Below are 15,757 nucleotides of genomic sequence, written 5' to 3' on the forward strand. Positions count from 1 at the left end.
TCCTAAAAGTTAGAATTACTTTGGGAGGTTGTGAATTCTCCTTTACTAGAGGTTTTTATGTGGAAGTTGGATACCCAGTTATCAGGGATGTACCTTTGGCTTATCCAGCTCTCAGACTGATTCTAAATTCTGGCTCTCCTGTGCAATATTGCCTCCCTTTAAACCTGTCTTCTTGTCTGTAAAAATACTTGAAATTACTGTTTGCCCCAAAAAGTCTCTGCAAGCTGTAAAACACCATATGTATAATTTGGGCCATTATTAGAAAGTAAAATAAAGGCATTTTATCCCAAGGCTTTATCAGCAGTTTAACATAATTACTTAAGTGCTAACTATAATTTGCATTGATTTTATTTTCTGTTGCAGAACCCAAGCAAACCTCACTTTAATCATTACATGTTTGAGGCAATATGTTTATCTATAAGGATAACTTGCAAAGCCAACCCTGCTGCTGTTGTAAACTTTGAGGAGGCTTTGTTTATGGTATTTACAGAAATTCTGCAGAATGATGTACAAGGTAAGTTAGTGGAAGGTCCTCTGTTGCTGAACAAAGGAGTAAGAATGGTGGTTGTAAATTGTAGCCGGCTTAAGGGGTAAACATCTGTATGATGTGGTTGTTAGTTACATTGATTCTAAAGTGAATTTTTTTTTCCCTGCTTCAAATAGAGTTTATTCCATACGTGTTTCAAGTGATGTCTTTGCTTCTGGAAACACACAAAAATGGCATTCCATCTTCCTACATGGCCTTGTTTCCTCACCTCCTCCAGCCAGTGCTGTGGGAAAGAGCAGGAAATATACCTCCTCTGGTGAGACTCCTCCAGGCATTTTTGGAAAAAGGTTCAAATACAATAGCAAGTGCTGCAGCAGATAAAATTGTAAGTTGGATTAATTTTGACTCCCAGTTATAATTTTCAAAGCTAGCTTTATGAAGCTAATTAAAGTGTGTTTTAATTTTTTTAAGACGTTACATTGAATCAGTAGATAATATTAATGTAGGTTCTTGTTTCTTCCTCTTTAAAATTAGTTCAGTATACTTACATTATCTCCTTCAAGGATCTTGTGAGGAAAATGCTTTGTAATATTTTGAACACTATAGATATTTGAATTATTTTTAGCTAGATTATTAAAATATGCCCATTCATGACACCTGAAAAGCTAGTACTATGAGATCTCCACTTTGGGAAATGGGGTCATTAAAAAAAAAAATAACCTTAGCAGCTGTACTTGCAGTCAGAGGAGCTGAATTTTCTGTAATGGCTTTGCCTAAGTACTTACTGACCTTGAAAAAATGACTTAATGTCTTTGAACTTCAGGTTTATCACTACATAGGTCCCACTTTAAGGTCCCATCTGTAATCCCATGAGAAAAATCATAAAAATAATAGTTTTGACCTTACCCACCAAACTTTTTTTTTTAATGAATGAAATTATTACCTGTTGGCTTAAAGGGCTTAGAGTTTCACAGCCTTTTTTCTTCCTTATCTTCCTTATGCTCTTTACGAATGGAAATGGTACCATATGGTGACTTGTAGTGGAAAGAACACCATACATGAAAGCCAGAAAACCTAGATTAGAGGCACTTACTAGCAGCATGATGGTGGGGAAGTCACTTAACCTCCCTGACTGTTTCCACGTTGGTGAAATGGGGGTAAAAGTACTTGTAGTATCTGCATGTTCATTGTAAATTGAGTAAATACTTTGTTAATTAGTAAGACAGTAGGTAGCTATGAAGAGTTACTAAGAAGAATTAGTAAGCAACAGGAAGGTCTTTGAATTTATCTGATTTTCCCACTGGGGTATGCCATTCTACAATGTGACATTCATAGGCCAAAGATGAACCTTCTCATAAACAGATTGGAAGCCATGTGACAAAGAATTGCTTAGTGGGAGGTTGAATACTTCTGGGGTTGAGTCTCTTTTCTAACTATTGGCACAGTTCTAGGATAGCCATTTATATTTTAGTCAGTGATATATGCTGATATTCATGTATCACTGGAGGCAGATCCATTACTAAGGAATTTTTACATCTGGGACAAGTACCACAAAGCATTCCCAGCATAAGCTATACAAAAGGGTATCTGAATTGGAGGATGGAGTGTACCCTACTCCAAGGGAGGGAGCAGAGACTCTGGGATACCATAAGCTTATTCATGGGAAGCCTAATCTGTCCCTCAGAGGAAGAGGGCTTCTGGGGAGCTTCCTATTTTATTTAATAACGCTGGTAACTGGATTTCTGGCCTTGTAACAGGAGGTGTGACAGATTCCAGTTATAAAAGGTGATGGCATTTGAGGTGGAACGTTTTTTTTTTTGTTTTGTTTTGTTTTTTGGTGGGGTTAAGTGACTTGCTCACACAGCTAGTAAGTGTTATGTGTCTGAGTTGGATTTGAACTCAGGTCCTTTTAAATCCAGGGCCAGTTTTCTCTCCACCACGCCACCTAGCTGCCCTGAGTTTTTTTTTTAATCTTTTTTTTTTTTTTGCCAATTGGGGTTAAGTGACTTGCCCAGGGTCACACAGCTAGTAAGGGTGAAATGTTTGGTCTGAGGCTGGATTTGAACTCAGGTCCTCCTGACTTCAGGGCCGGTGCTCTATCCACTGCCCCACCCAGCTGCCCCCCTGACTTTTTTTTTTTAATGACATCAGAAACATAGTTAATTATGTTCAATGCAGTATTTTCATTGCGTTTGAAAGAACCTAATGTTAACGTTGCTGGGGTTTTTTTTTAATCTTTTAGCATCTTTTTAACATGTTGATGATGTGTTTAACTAATATATGCAGAACGAAGAAGTGGTGTTGTTTTTTTTCCCCCCTGAGCTGTTTTATTTAATTATGACCATTTTTTTTCCCTTACAGCCTGGATTACTAGGTGTTTTCCAGAAACTTATTGCTTCTAAAGCAAATGATCACCAAGGCTTCTTTCTTCTCAATAGTATTATTGAGCACATGCCTCCGTGAGTATGAGTACAGTTCTGTTTGTGTTTGATCACTTCTTCATGCCATGTTAAGTAAGATAATAAAGCTGTTTCAATAATGTCATACTTTCATTCTATTCCCTAGGGAGTCAGTTGACCAGTACAGAAAGCAAATCTTCATTCTCCTGTTCCAAAGACTTCAGAATTCTAAAACCACCAAGTTTATCAAGAGTAAGTGAAGAGAGCACTAGATATTTTGGTGATGTACAGAAATTTTTGTTCAAAAAAAAAAGTGGAAAAATTACTAGAAATCTTGATCATAAATAATCTTATTTACTAAACCACATACACATGAATTCTGTGCTTCATGTGATGTGAATTCTTAGATAATCAATAAAAATCCCTTCCTGTTGGATAGCTTATGATCCTGTAAATAGGCTTCTATGAGAAAATTGTTATTCTCGCTATTCATTATTTATCTGTGTGTGTGTGGGGGGTGCAATTGGGGTTAAGTGACTTGCCTAGGGTGACACAGCCAGTAAGTGTCAACTGTCTGAGGCCAGATTTGAACTCAGATCCTCCTGACACCAAGGCCAGAATTCTATCCACTGTACCACCTAACTGCCCCTTTTTAAAAAATACAAAATATTCTCATTAAAATTTTTATTTTTGTTTTTCTGTGCTTGACAAACGTGAAACATAAATGAAAATTTCATCAACACAGGACAGAAAAAGAGAATTATTTACAAAGTCACAATCTTTTACAGCATTCATATTTAATTATATAAAAATATTTAATTTCTTTTTTCCCTGCCTACTTTTATTCCTATCCCAGTTTTTAATGAATTTGTTGATGTCTAATGAGGGGAATAGCATTGGTTTTGGCATCAGAAGGCCTACTTTCGGATTTCAGCTCCCAGCTCTTAACCATTTCTACAATAGTGAGCAAATCCCCTCACCTTTCTAAATCTCAATTTCCCTCAGATTAAAAATGTTCTTGTATCACTTAACTGTTAGTATTTGGAGGCAAGTATTTTACAAACCTTAGAGGGTTGTATAAATAGGAGGCTATTGGAGCTAAGGCCAAGAATATTCCATGGACAAATGAATTAGGGAAATGATGGCTTATAGCAGATATTTTTAAAATATTTTGGCTTCTATTATTTACATTGGTAAGGGAATCCCAACTTAGGAACAGATTGTAGTTTTTTTAAAAAAGAACTTTAAAAAATTTAAAAATTAAAAAAAAATTTTGGTAAAATTAACAATAACCAACACAAACATTTCACTGTACAAAGAAGAAAAAAAGAAGGTAGAATTTGAAATTGTCCCTGTTACATACATTTTACCTTTTTACAGCATGTGTATTCAACACTGCCAGAGTTGTCTCTTTCTGAACTCTTTTTCTCTGCATTTTTTGTTTCATTGATGTCTTTTCTTAATTTTCCTTTTTTTCCTCATCAAAATCATTACTCAACTTCCCCCTTATAAAAACCCTTCCTTATAACAAATAAATATAACCATGCAAAACAGATTTGCATATTGGCCATGTTTTGAAAGTGTATTTTTCTGAATCTGTGATAGTTTGGGGACTGGCAATTATGTATCTTTTTTTAGTGGTTACTTAGAACTCGGAATAGATTTTTCCATAGAAATAGTATTAAACCTAGTGTTTAGGTTACCATGCCAGCCACAGAGCTCTTTATAGTGTAACAGGCCTGAAGTAATAATAATATTTCAGCAGTATCTGACCTCTATTTGTAATATTTGTTTCCATGGGAGAATACACCTAGTGTGAACTGTGGATACTTGAATACATGTGACAATGATGGTGGCTCTAGTGGGAGGTCTCTGTTACTTTGGGGACTTAACTATTTTGGGCCTTAGTTTCCTGATTTTACAAAATGAGGGGAGTTGTATTAGTTGATAGCATAAGGTGTTTTCTAGCACTAAATTCTTTAAAAATCTGAGGAGAGAGGTTGGAAACACTGCTGACTGACATATGTAATCACTTTAAGGCTGTAGTTGCACAATAGAAGACAATCTGTCTTTGATCCCTCACTCCCTAAAAATTCTGATTAAAGTGACAAAGGATGGTTACCTCAAGAGGGATGAGAACTGTAGGATGCAGGTATGAGTCTTCCATGACCAAGAGAAAGTCATTTAATCTTTTGGGTGTGTAAAATGAAGGAATTTGACCTATGACCCTGTGAATTACCCAGGTCAAATTCGGAAATTGAGAATGACCCATATGTAATAGGTTTTGAATTTGGGATGACCACATCTGCAGCATGAAATTCTATTATTAGCTGAACAGTTAATTCTACTGTACTTTAGTCAAGGTGTCACTGAAGTTTCAGATGACTTTTGTGTATTTCTAGATTTGTGTATTCTACATTTCCCTCTCCCTGCTCACTATGAACAAATCTAAAATCATTACCATTAAACATTTTTTTCTCAACAGGTTTCTTAGTCTTTATTAATTTATACTGCATAAAGTATGGGGCACTAGCACTTCAAGAGATCTTTGACAGCATACAGCCAAAGTAAGTATAATTGTCTTATGTTTATTTAGTGTTCAGTATAATTAAAATTTTATCTTCAAAAGTTTCTAACTTCTGTTCTTTGGATTTTTGCTCTATCAATATTTTTTAAAAAAAACAACCTAAAAAAGGGATGATATGTGATTTGTTAGCCCTCAAACCTGTGACCACTTTCTACCGCCTCCCATTGAGGGTCAGTATCAAAGTGTAACAGAAATTAAGACTTTGAAAGATCCCATCTAATGGCAGTTAAATCACAGCCTTATCCCTCTGTAAAGGTTATTGCCTCAATTGACTAAGGTTAATCTTGAGAAAGTAGAGTGCCAAATGTCTTTAGTTGTTGGCTCGTCATCCTTTTTGACCTGTGTAATATTTGACTTTGTCAGTCACTTTCTCCTTTCTAGTTTTTCATGACAGTCCTCTCTCCTTGTTCTCCTGTCTTTTTGATCACGCCTTCTTGGTCTCCCTTCCTGGTTTTTCATGTCACACTCACTACCCCAAGGCTCTGACCAGGGGGCCAATCCTTTTCTTTCTGCTCTATACTATACCTCTTGGTCATTTCATCAGGTCCTATGGATTCAGTTGTAATCTCTGCAGTTAGTGAGTCAACAAGTTCTTATTAAGAACTTATGACATTCTGGGAACTATACCTTATAAAGCACTGAGGAAACAATAGAAGTTAAAAACAGGCCTAGTCTTTCTGCTGAGCTAGTCATGCCTCACCAGCTGCCTTCTGGATATCTTGAACTGTAGGTCTCTCAAATTCAGCATGTCCAAAACAGAATTCAGTATCCTTTCCCTTAAAATCTTCCCCTCTTCTGAGCTATAGTATTGTCTAGGCTACCATCTTCTCCCAATCATCATGGCTTTCATCCTCTGTTGTCTATACCTCACTCATTTATCCACATTTCCAGTCTGCTTCGAAGTCTTATTTTTTTTTCCATAGCCTTCTCATATGTATCCCCTTCTCTCCCCTCACACAGCCACCACTATAGATCAGATTCACATTACCTTTTCACTTGGACAAGTGGCCTTCTGATTGGCCTCCTTGCCAATTTCTTTGCACTCCAAACCATCTTCTGCTCAGCTACAAAGTAATTTTTCTAAAGATCTGTGGATCTGATTAGGTTTCCTCCTTGGCCCTCTCTACTCCCAATTCAGGAGTAAACTCCAGTTGTCCCTATTATCCTGGATCAGCCATGAAGGCCCCGGTTGTTCATACTCTTTATAATCTGGTCCATTCTTTCCCTTTTCTGTCTTGAATTGTACTCCCTTCCACTCATTCTATATGATTTGGCTGTAAGTGCTGTTCCTTATCCATCGGTTGCATCTCCTGGCTGTCTCCCTATGCCTAGAATGCTTTGTTACCTCACTCTTGCCTCTTATTTTCACTAGATTCATTCAAGACTCAGATCAAATCTCACTTTCTGCAAGAAAACTTTCCCAATTCCCCTGCTGCTGCGCCTTCCCCCTCTGATTACCATCTGTTCTGTATATAGCATGTACATGGACCTAGTTTATTACATGTTATCTTCACTAGTAGAATGTGAGCTTCCTAAGGGTAGGGACCATATCCTGAGAGTCTTCATTTGCAACTTCAGCACTTGACACAATTCCTGGAACATAGTAGGCATTTAGTAACTGCTTGTTGACTGATTGCCTGACACAAGGCTTCTTGTATTTTCCTTTTCTCTGGTGTGTACATGCATTATCTCCTCCTTGCACCAGCTCTCCTGATAATAAATACCATTCTTCTTAAAGCCACTTGCTCATATAGGTAGAGTTGGGGAATGGGGGCAAGGCACCACCATGAGTACTCATGTTAAGCATAATGTTATTCGTGGTTGGTTTTGCACTTAGACATCCATCCTCTCTCCCACTCCATTCTGCCTTCTTTTTGGATTTTAGCTTCTTGTATCTCTTAGCTGTAGCCAATAATTCTTATCATCTTTATCCTTCTGCCTTTTCTACTTTACCTGAGTTTTCATATAACTTCAGTTCTTAGATTGTTATCATCACATACATGCAAAAGTTATTAGCAGGGGAATAAGAGACTAGCCTTTGCAGTTTCTCTTAAACTAGCAGATATATTTTGTGTGACTTTTGTATCCTGGGACTTGCTCACCAGATTGACACCTTGGCTGCCATAATTTGATTTCTACAATGTTTTTGGAGATGTGTTAGAAGGAAGATAGTCTTTATAAGAAATTCTTCTGGTCCCCAGTTACTTCTTCATCTCATTTTATTCAGGTGTTAGAACTTCATGTTTATCTTTAATTAAATTCCCCTACATAGCCAATGATGCAATTTAACTCATGGAGTGAGTTAGACTGTGATTAAAAATTGTAGTAATACTTTCTTTAGAAAATTACTTTGTCGAAGAGGCCTGATTAATGCTGATCATTATTTGTTTTCAAATATTTGTCTTGACTGGCCAAAGATGACCTTTCGGTCTTTTACTTGTGGCTCAAATCCCAGTAGGTAAAAACCTGTTCTTGCTAGTAGAAAGAATAATCTTTGAACTTGTTTGTCTTACTTTCAACATTTGCACAAAGATTATGCCTAAGCATCTTGCTTTTATTTTTTCATCATTGTCTTCTACTTTAATACTGATGCAGAGTGAATCTTTATTTTAACAGAATGTTTGGAATGGTTTTGGAGAAAATTATTATTCCTGAAATACAGAAAGTTTCTGGACAAGTAGAAAAGAAGATCTGTGCTGTTGGCATAACTAAATTACTAACAGAATGTCCTCCAATGATGGATACTGAGTACACAAAGCTTTGGTAAGTACAGAGATTTAAAGGTATTTTCATTATTATCCCTATGCATCTTTATGATCATAACATTGCTTTGCCAAAAGTTTTGGAAAGAACTCCAAATTGCAGTTCATGAGGCCTTCGTTTCTATATCCATACTGTGCCATTAGTTTCCTCTGTGATCTTGGGAAAGTCATTTTTCTCAGGGTCTTAGTTTCTTCATCTATAAAATGCTGGTGTCAGATTTTGTGACTAAAATTTAACAATCATCTTTTAATTGCCTTCTATGCATTGTTCTGATGAGACATTGAGGACTTAATACAGCCATGTTCAATTGTATTCAGTAAGTGTCCGACTGTTTTTGACCCCATTTGGGGTTTTCTTGGCAGAGATACTAGAGTGGTTTGCTATTTCCTTTTTTTCCAGCTCATTTTACAGATGAGGAACTGAGGCAAACAGGGTTAAATGACTTGCCAAAGGTCACACAACTAGGAAGTATCTGAGGCCAGGTTTGAACTGAAGAAGATGAGTCTTCCAGATTCCATGCTCAGTGCTCTGTCCGCTGTACCACCTAGCTGCCCATATATAGCCATGCATATCAGTAAAATGTAATCCCTTCTTACATGGATCTTCCCTAGGAGTACGTTTTATGTCCTTTCCAGGTCTCATAGTTTATTCTGATTTTCAGAGGAATTGCTAATAGTCAAGTGTTAATCAAACAAAAAATTGGAAAGTATAAATTAAGTCTGCCTTTTATTCGGTGATCCTTTCTTTACTTTCTTCCAATTTTTCCTCCAGGACACCTTTGTTGCAGTCTCTGATTGGCCTTTTTGAATTACCTGAAGATGACACAATCCCTGATGAGGAACATTTTATTGATATTGAAGATACACCAGGATACCAGACTGCTTTCTCTCAGCTTGCTTTTGCTGGCAAAAAGGAGCATGATCCTGTAGGTCAATTGGTGAATAATCCCAAAATCCACTTGGCACAATCTCTTCATAAATTGTCTACTGCATGTCCAGGAAGGGTAGGTATCACTTTTTTGCGAAAAGAGAAAAATATAGGTGAAACCAGCCTTTGGGTGGCTGATAGAGAAATTTATTTGGTTTCCTATTTTATTGGCCACTGCAATAGAACCCAATTAAAATTATTTTCTTAGTGCCAAGTAATCTTGGTTTTGTTCACTTACATTGCAATTCACCAAATTTATTTTTGTTGAATTACAAGGGGACATAAATGTTTTTGCCCCATGGATCTGATTGATGATGTTATTCTGAATGATTTTATAAAGGAGGTATTTTGGGAAAGAGTGGTAAGGTAAAACTCCTGAATTATTTGATTTTATATATATTTACTCCTGGCCCAAACTGAACTGGAAGTAGAAAAGCTGTAACTATTCTTTTTGAAATATAGACATTTTGTCAAGTCTTTCATAGTCAGCACCAAATTTATGGACTAGAGAGAAAGCCTTCAGTTTTTTAAGTATAATTCATTCCATTTCAGTGCTCTTTAGTTGCACTTTCCTTAAATTGGTTTTGTTTGTTGTTGTTGGTGTTTTTTGATTTTTTGGTTTTTTTGCTTTATACCTTGATAGAACTCTTATATGCTAAGGAGAAATAAGTATTGGGAAGTGGTTAAGGCTTTGCACAATAGTAGTGCATCCCACTCAGATTCTCAGGATGAATATCTGGATGTTCACACAAAACACACACACACACACACACACGCACACACACGCACGGTAGTGTAGAAAGAAATGAGGCTAAGTCTTAGCTCAGTTCTTCTGTAAAAAGTAGTTTCTCCTTGTCCTGAAATTCTTGATTCATTAATAACAAAGTTATGGTTGCAATAACCTCAATTTTATTCATGACTGAATTTATTAATTCCATGACACAGCATGTTGCTATTCTCCAGGATACATTGTTGTGGATGTTCATTTGTAAAGGACAGTTTGTGCTGACAGGTCTCTGACTATTAATACATCCTTGGATTACGTCAAGACCCTAGTATATGCATATCCTACAGAACACAACATGAGGGAAAGTGATGATAGTTTTGGGGACAGCTAGTACCATTGGAATGATATTTATGTACAGACAGAAAGCTGTGTTGTATGGTTGGTGGCAGGCAGAACCTTACCATCAGAGATGATGTGTAACCCTCAGGGGAGTTGATGCTTGTGTCATTCAATTACTAGTTAATCAGCTGACCTCCCATTTTACATTTCTTTTGGTAGCCAAAAGAGTAACTTGACAACAAGGTTTCTTGATATTGTTCATTAACGACATTAATATTGTGGCATTAGAGTCCTGTAGTCTGCAATGAAATTCTCCTGCTTTTCTTATTTTTGAAGGTTCCTTCAATGGTGAGCACTAGTCTGAATGCAGAAGCATTACAGTATCTCCAGGGATATCTCCAAGCAGCAAGTGTAACACTGCTCTGAACTTCATTTATTTGATGGGCAACAATTCAATAGTGGTTTCCTATGAAAGGATATTGACTTATAAGCAGAGCTTTGATAAACCAATGCAAGCGTCTCCTTTTGGAAATTATCACAGAATCCATCTTGTAAAAGATATTAAAGGTTACTTAAAGCAGAACTTGAGCAAATTAGGTGGTTTATGTGATCATAGGTAATGGAAGTGGGTGACTTTTTCCATTCCCAATTTGCAGCTTTCAAAGGGAATATTAGTAGCAGTTCATTATTTGGGATTGATTTTGAGATCCACATTTGCTGTGTTTGGATAACCTTTTAACTTTTCTGGAGAGCATTGCTGTAGAGACTCATATTCTGTCACTAAATGCCTTTTCCTTTTTGATGCTTTTGTCATTTTGTATTTTCTTTCATTGTGTCTTTCCTCTAGCCTTTTCTTTTATTTAAAATGTGGATAAATACAGAATTGCTTGTGTAAATTGCCAAGCAGTGCAAAAGTGAATGGTTTTAATTGTGTAGTCAGCAATAAAGAAAACTCTAAACTCTATTACAGAATAGCTGTGAAGGATAGGTTTACTAATGGTCTTTGGGTGGATTATAACAATGGTCCCTTGGTGGAAAAAAATCACCTTGAGGTATTCATCATCCCATCACTTACCTGTCTTATCACCTCCTCTCCATTTCTAAAGAATTGACTGTCTAAATGTAGTGAAAAACGGTGGAGCTATTTTAAGCAGTCCTTGCATCTTTGCCATAATAACACTGAAGGACATGTGACTTTGGGCTGGGTGATTAAGTTATTTCCCTCAGTTTCCCTGTTTGCAAATTGGGGTTAATATTTTCCTATCCCAATCTTACAAAGATAGTGTGAGAATTTCTCCACGTCTTTTAAATGCTTTTGATTCCTTCAGTGTGTTACTAGGTGGTTTTTTTCCCTTTATATTCATTTTTAGGAATTGAAGTCAGTTTGATCAATGGGGCATGTACTGATTTTTAAGGACTTAGTGTTTACCCCAACAGAATTTTTTGGAGTTGATACATTAGAAGATAATCTCTCCCTCTTCTTTATGTCCCCACTTTGGCAATTGTCCTTTTTATCCCAAGGTTTGCCTCAGGATTTTTATGGGGATGCCCAAAAAGGAATGAGCTTAGCTTCATCTTAATAAGAGATAATATTGACACATGTTTAAAGTGAGCAAGAGTTAAACCTCTGAGCTTGACCATGAAAGTGTCCTGTGGCTTCCATTAAGGGAACAAAACTTAAGAGTTTCAACACTTGCCGTGTGGTCCTTTTAACTGAATTATGTTTGTAATCTACTTTATGCAAAAACTATATATTCAGGGTCCGATCCATTAAACCTAACCCTAACGCTAAGTTTTTAGTGAACATTATTCAAGGATACACTTTCACCTTCATAAAACCTCAGACACCTGACTTGTAATGCTTACTACTGCTCTAAATGCTAATTGTTTTGTATAGTTTTGGATAAGACATTTAAAGCAGCTTAAGTATATTTGCTGCAGGTCTAAAAAGACAGCTTCTGGCTTTGTCACCTTCCATTGATTGAACAAGTACCTCCTCCTTCTAAAATGTCTGGCAGAAGCTGTATTACTGCTTTGTTAAAACATTCTGAGTAAAGGAAAACAAGACTCCAAGTAAAAAAATTTTTGGTGATGCAGTGTGTAACTATAACATAAAAACCATATAGAACTCACCTGCCTGGCAGCTTGGTGTAGGATTGGAAGTGAAGAGGGGGCGCCAGTCTGATTTTACTACTGATAAGCATTGCAATCAGGGTTACTTAAATATTTTGGAGTCTCTTCTGTAAAATGAGACACTAGATCAGATAAAGTCTAAGGTCTCTGACAGCTGAGACACTATCACTATTGACTTAGGATTCATTTGTAGGATTTTAAGTTTTTGTCAAGCTATATAATTTTTTTTTCACATTGTACAGAAATAATTTGTCTCAAAATGCAGAGCATTTACTGGCTTGGTGTGGAAAGCAAGAATATGGTAGTGGCTGTTTGACATGTAACATAGCGATCAAACCTTAAACTCTGTTTGGTCAGGCTGTAGTCAGCTGTTAAATAAACAGGCGCAGGGTACAGCATGTTTGGTAACATACTTATGCTCTCTGAACATCTAAAACCTTGAATTTTCTTTCTAACAAATTGATTTGTTTGTTTCATATTCCTGGCATGAAAGAGTGGGGCTTTTAAAAATCCATTTTGTGGGTAGAATGGTTATTCAGATAAGCAATTACTTTACCCTCTTTTCCTTTGTACTGATTTTATTAACCATGTCCCAAAGTTTTAATTTTTTGTTTTATAGTTTTTGTTTTGTTTTATTAGGGCATTAAAATCATTTTAGTAGAAGAGGGGGAAATAGAAGTGTTTGCATGGGGTTTTGGGGAGAGCATAGAGAATTTCTACCAATACAAATTATTCAGCAGTTATGTTAGAGCATTTCCTTGAGTACTTAATTGGGCCTGGATTACACAATATTAGGGGAGGAACCTGAAGGTAGAGCTTTCTGACTCTGAGGCCAACTCTCCACTCTCAGGTTCCCTCTCATAGAGTTTATTACAAAAAACTTTTCATGTACACATTTGTAAAAAATAGTCAGATACTTTAAAATGTTTTAAAAATCCGGGGTGGCGGCTGTTTCTGAAGCCCTCGGTCCACAGACAGAGGGGGAATCAAGTGGTTGATCAGAGAGCAATTGCAGGAATCTCTTTGCTTGTGCTGAGGCAGGATTCTCTTGCTTTGCCTATGCTTGGATCTGGGTCACAGTTCTGGGGAGCGGTCCTGGGGCAAGGAGGAGCGCTGGCATGGAGCAGCTTATCGTGGTGGTGGAGAGAGAATCCTCAGTTCCAAGGCAGAAAAGAGTGCTTGTGGTCACTCACGAACCAGAGCCTAGGCCAGAAAAGGAGTAAACACCTTGCGCTTGATCATACCACCTTGGAAGAATGGAAAATTTACAGGTCCTTAGAAGTATCTCTGAAAACAGCTACACAAAACCCCTTAAGCTTGGGACAGTACATTCTCCACACTGGAAGCAGACCCTTACCTTAACAAAGAGTTTAAAATGCAAGTAATTGGCTGGGAACGTGAGCAAACAGTGCAAAAAAAAGTCACACCATAGCATCTTTCCTTTGGTGACAAAGAAAATCAAAGACAACAAAGTCAAAGCTACTACATCCAAAGCCTCCAAGAAAAATATGAATCAGTCTCAGGCCATGGAAGAGCTCAAAAAGGATTTTGAGAAGCAAGTAAGAAGTAGAGGAAAAACTGGGAAGAGAAATGAGAGTGATGCAAGAAAATCATGAAAAACAAGCTTGCTAATGGAGACCCAAAAAATCCTAGCGAAAATAACGCTTAAAAAAAAATAGCCTAACTCAAATGGCAAAAGAGGTCCAAAAAGCCAATGAGGAGAAAAATGCCTTAAAAAAGAATTGGCCAAATGGAAAAGTAATCTTATGGCCCAGACCTTTGCTTTTCTCTTGTGAACATAGTTTGACAAATATTTGTCAGGCCCTTAAATTATGCTCCAGCCCTGGGTGCCCACGCTTTTGCTTAACTCTTTTTCTCAGGGTTCTTCAGAAGGTCTGTGTCCCTGTTTTAAGAAACTACAATAGGTCCCGTGTTTTCCTTCATTCCGACATCATATAAATTCCTTGTATTTTATTGCAACAGTGAAAATGAATAAATATGACTGACCTCAGGTAAAGAAGGAAATATAATGACCCTCACTACAAAATAACTTGCTGTTATTTACCTGATTACTTAATTAAATGAAGCCATATGAAAACTGCCATCACAACCCTTCTCTGCCTTCTTATCTTATGCAATTCTCTTAAGTCTTCCAAGAGAATCTACCCAATACGATGAAATTTTGTAGCAGTCAGACATTTGAGCCCTGCAGTTGTTTCCTCTCATTCTCCCTATGTGATCAGATGTCAGCACCTTAGTCCTTCAGAGGATGTTTTTACAGGGAGGAGAAACAGCCAGCCTGATGCCTTCCTAATTGTGCAGAGATACCAATACAATCTTTACCTTCATCATAGGCAAGCACGGATTTAAGTCCTTGTCTTGTTAGCTGAATGTAATTATATAAGTAAGGTGATTACTTAACTGAGGCAATGGAAAGCTGAAAACTAGATCAATGAGTTTGAAGTTACAGTTACTGGTCTAATTGACTGAACCCAAAGAAGTAAAAGTTCCGATATGAATGCCTAATCAAGTCTAGGATCCTCTTTTTGTTCGTTCATTTTCAGTAGGGTCTGATTTTTTGTGACCCGTTCGGGGTTTTCTTGGCAAAGATGCTGGAGTGGTTCCTTCTCCAGTTACATTTTACAGATGAGAAAACTAAGGCAGTTAAGTGACTGGCCCGAGGTCACACAGCTACTAAGTATCTGAGGTCAGATTTCCTGACCCCTGCACTTAGTGCATAAATCCTCTGTGCTACCTAGCTGACCCTTGTTCAAGAGTTAATCCCCAGTTATCCCCAGCTTCCCAAGGTATATGACACTTCAAATATCTCCCCTTATATGTGCAAAAATGTGCAAAGTATTTATTGCAAATACACACTGCTGTCCATTTTCAGGCTTTTTAAAAAAGATAATGGTGTTACTTCCTTTAGGTTATATGCAGAGAATAGGATCTCTCTGTAGCCTTATTTAATGGCCTGGGATAGATAGAGCCATTGTTACTTGGTCCAGTCACTCCATCCCTCCGATGGCTCCCTGAAGTATAAAACATCCTCCTATTGCTTACATCCCAGCTGAGGTAATATACACTTTTTTTTGACCAAATGGGTTAAAGAATCTATATTGCAGGGAAAAACCAAGGTACACAAACAGAATAAATATGAAAAACTATTTTAAAAATACTTTTCAAATTTTTAAATGACAAGACTGAAATTCTCATTTTTAGACTCTTGTTTTGCACTGTGGATAACTGTTAATGCACACATTCACAGAACTGGGAAGTGGTAGCTTAGGGGAGAGAGAGTAGTTTTCACTTTATTCAGTAAATATTAGTTACCAGTAGGTAGCTAATACCTATGGCAGATATTGGGAAAGAAAGTACAAATAAACAAACATGCC

General features: G+C 37.1%; 1 protein-coding gene across 1 annotated transcript in view; it reads left to right on the forward strand.

Annotated features, from left to right (window-relative positions):
* CSE1L (chromosome segregation 1 like) overlaps positions 1-11,193 on the forward strand; it is a 63,008-nt gene extending 51,815 nt beyond the window's left edge. The window contains 8 exon segments of the mRNA XM_020984170.2: positions 364-514; positions 664-872; positions 2,849-2,946; positions 3,053-3,138; positions 5,372-5,453; positions 8,090-8,236; positions 9,008-9,239; positions 10,566-11,193. Coding sequence (XP_020839829.1) covers positions 364-514; positions 664-872; positions 2,849-2,946; positions 3,053-3,138; positions 5,372-5,453; positions 8,090-8,236; positions 9,008-9,239; positions 10,566-10,655 — 1,095 coding nt within the window. The 3' untranslated portion in view covers positions 10,656-11,193.
* The last annotated feature ends 4,564 nt before the right edge of the window (positions 11,194-15,757 follow it).

Source organism: Phascolarctos cinereus, unplaced genomic scaffold (genome assembly GCF_003287225.1).
Source record: "Phascolarctos cinereus isolate Bilbo 61053 unplaced genomic scaffold, phaCin_HiC Scaffold_2;HRSCAF=192, whole genome shotgun sequence".
Taxonomy (NCBI): Eukaryota; Metazoa; Chordata; class Mammalia; order Diprotodontia; family Phascolarctidae; genus Phascolarctos; species Phascolarctos cinereus.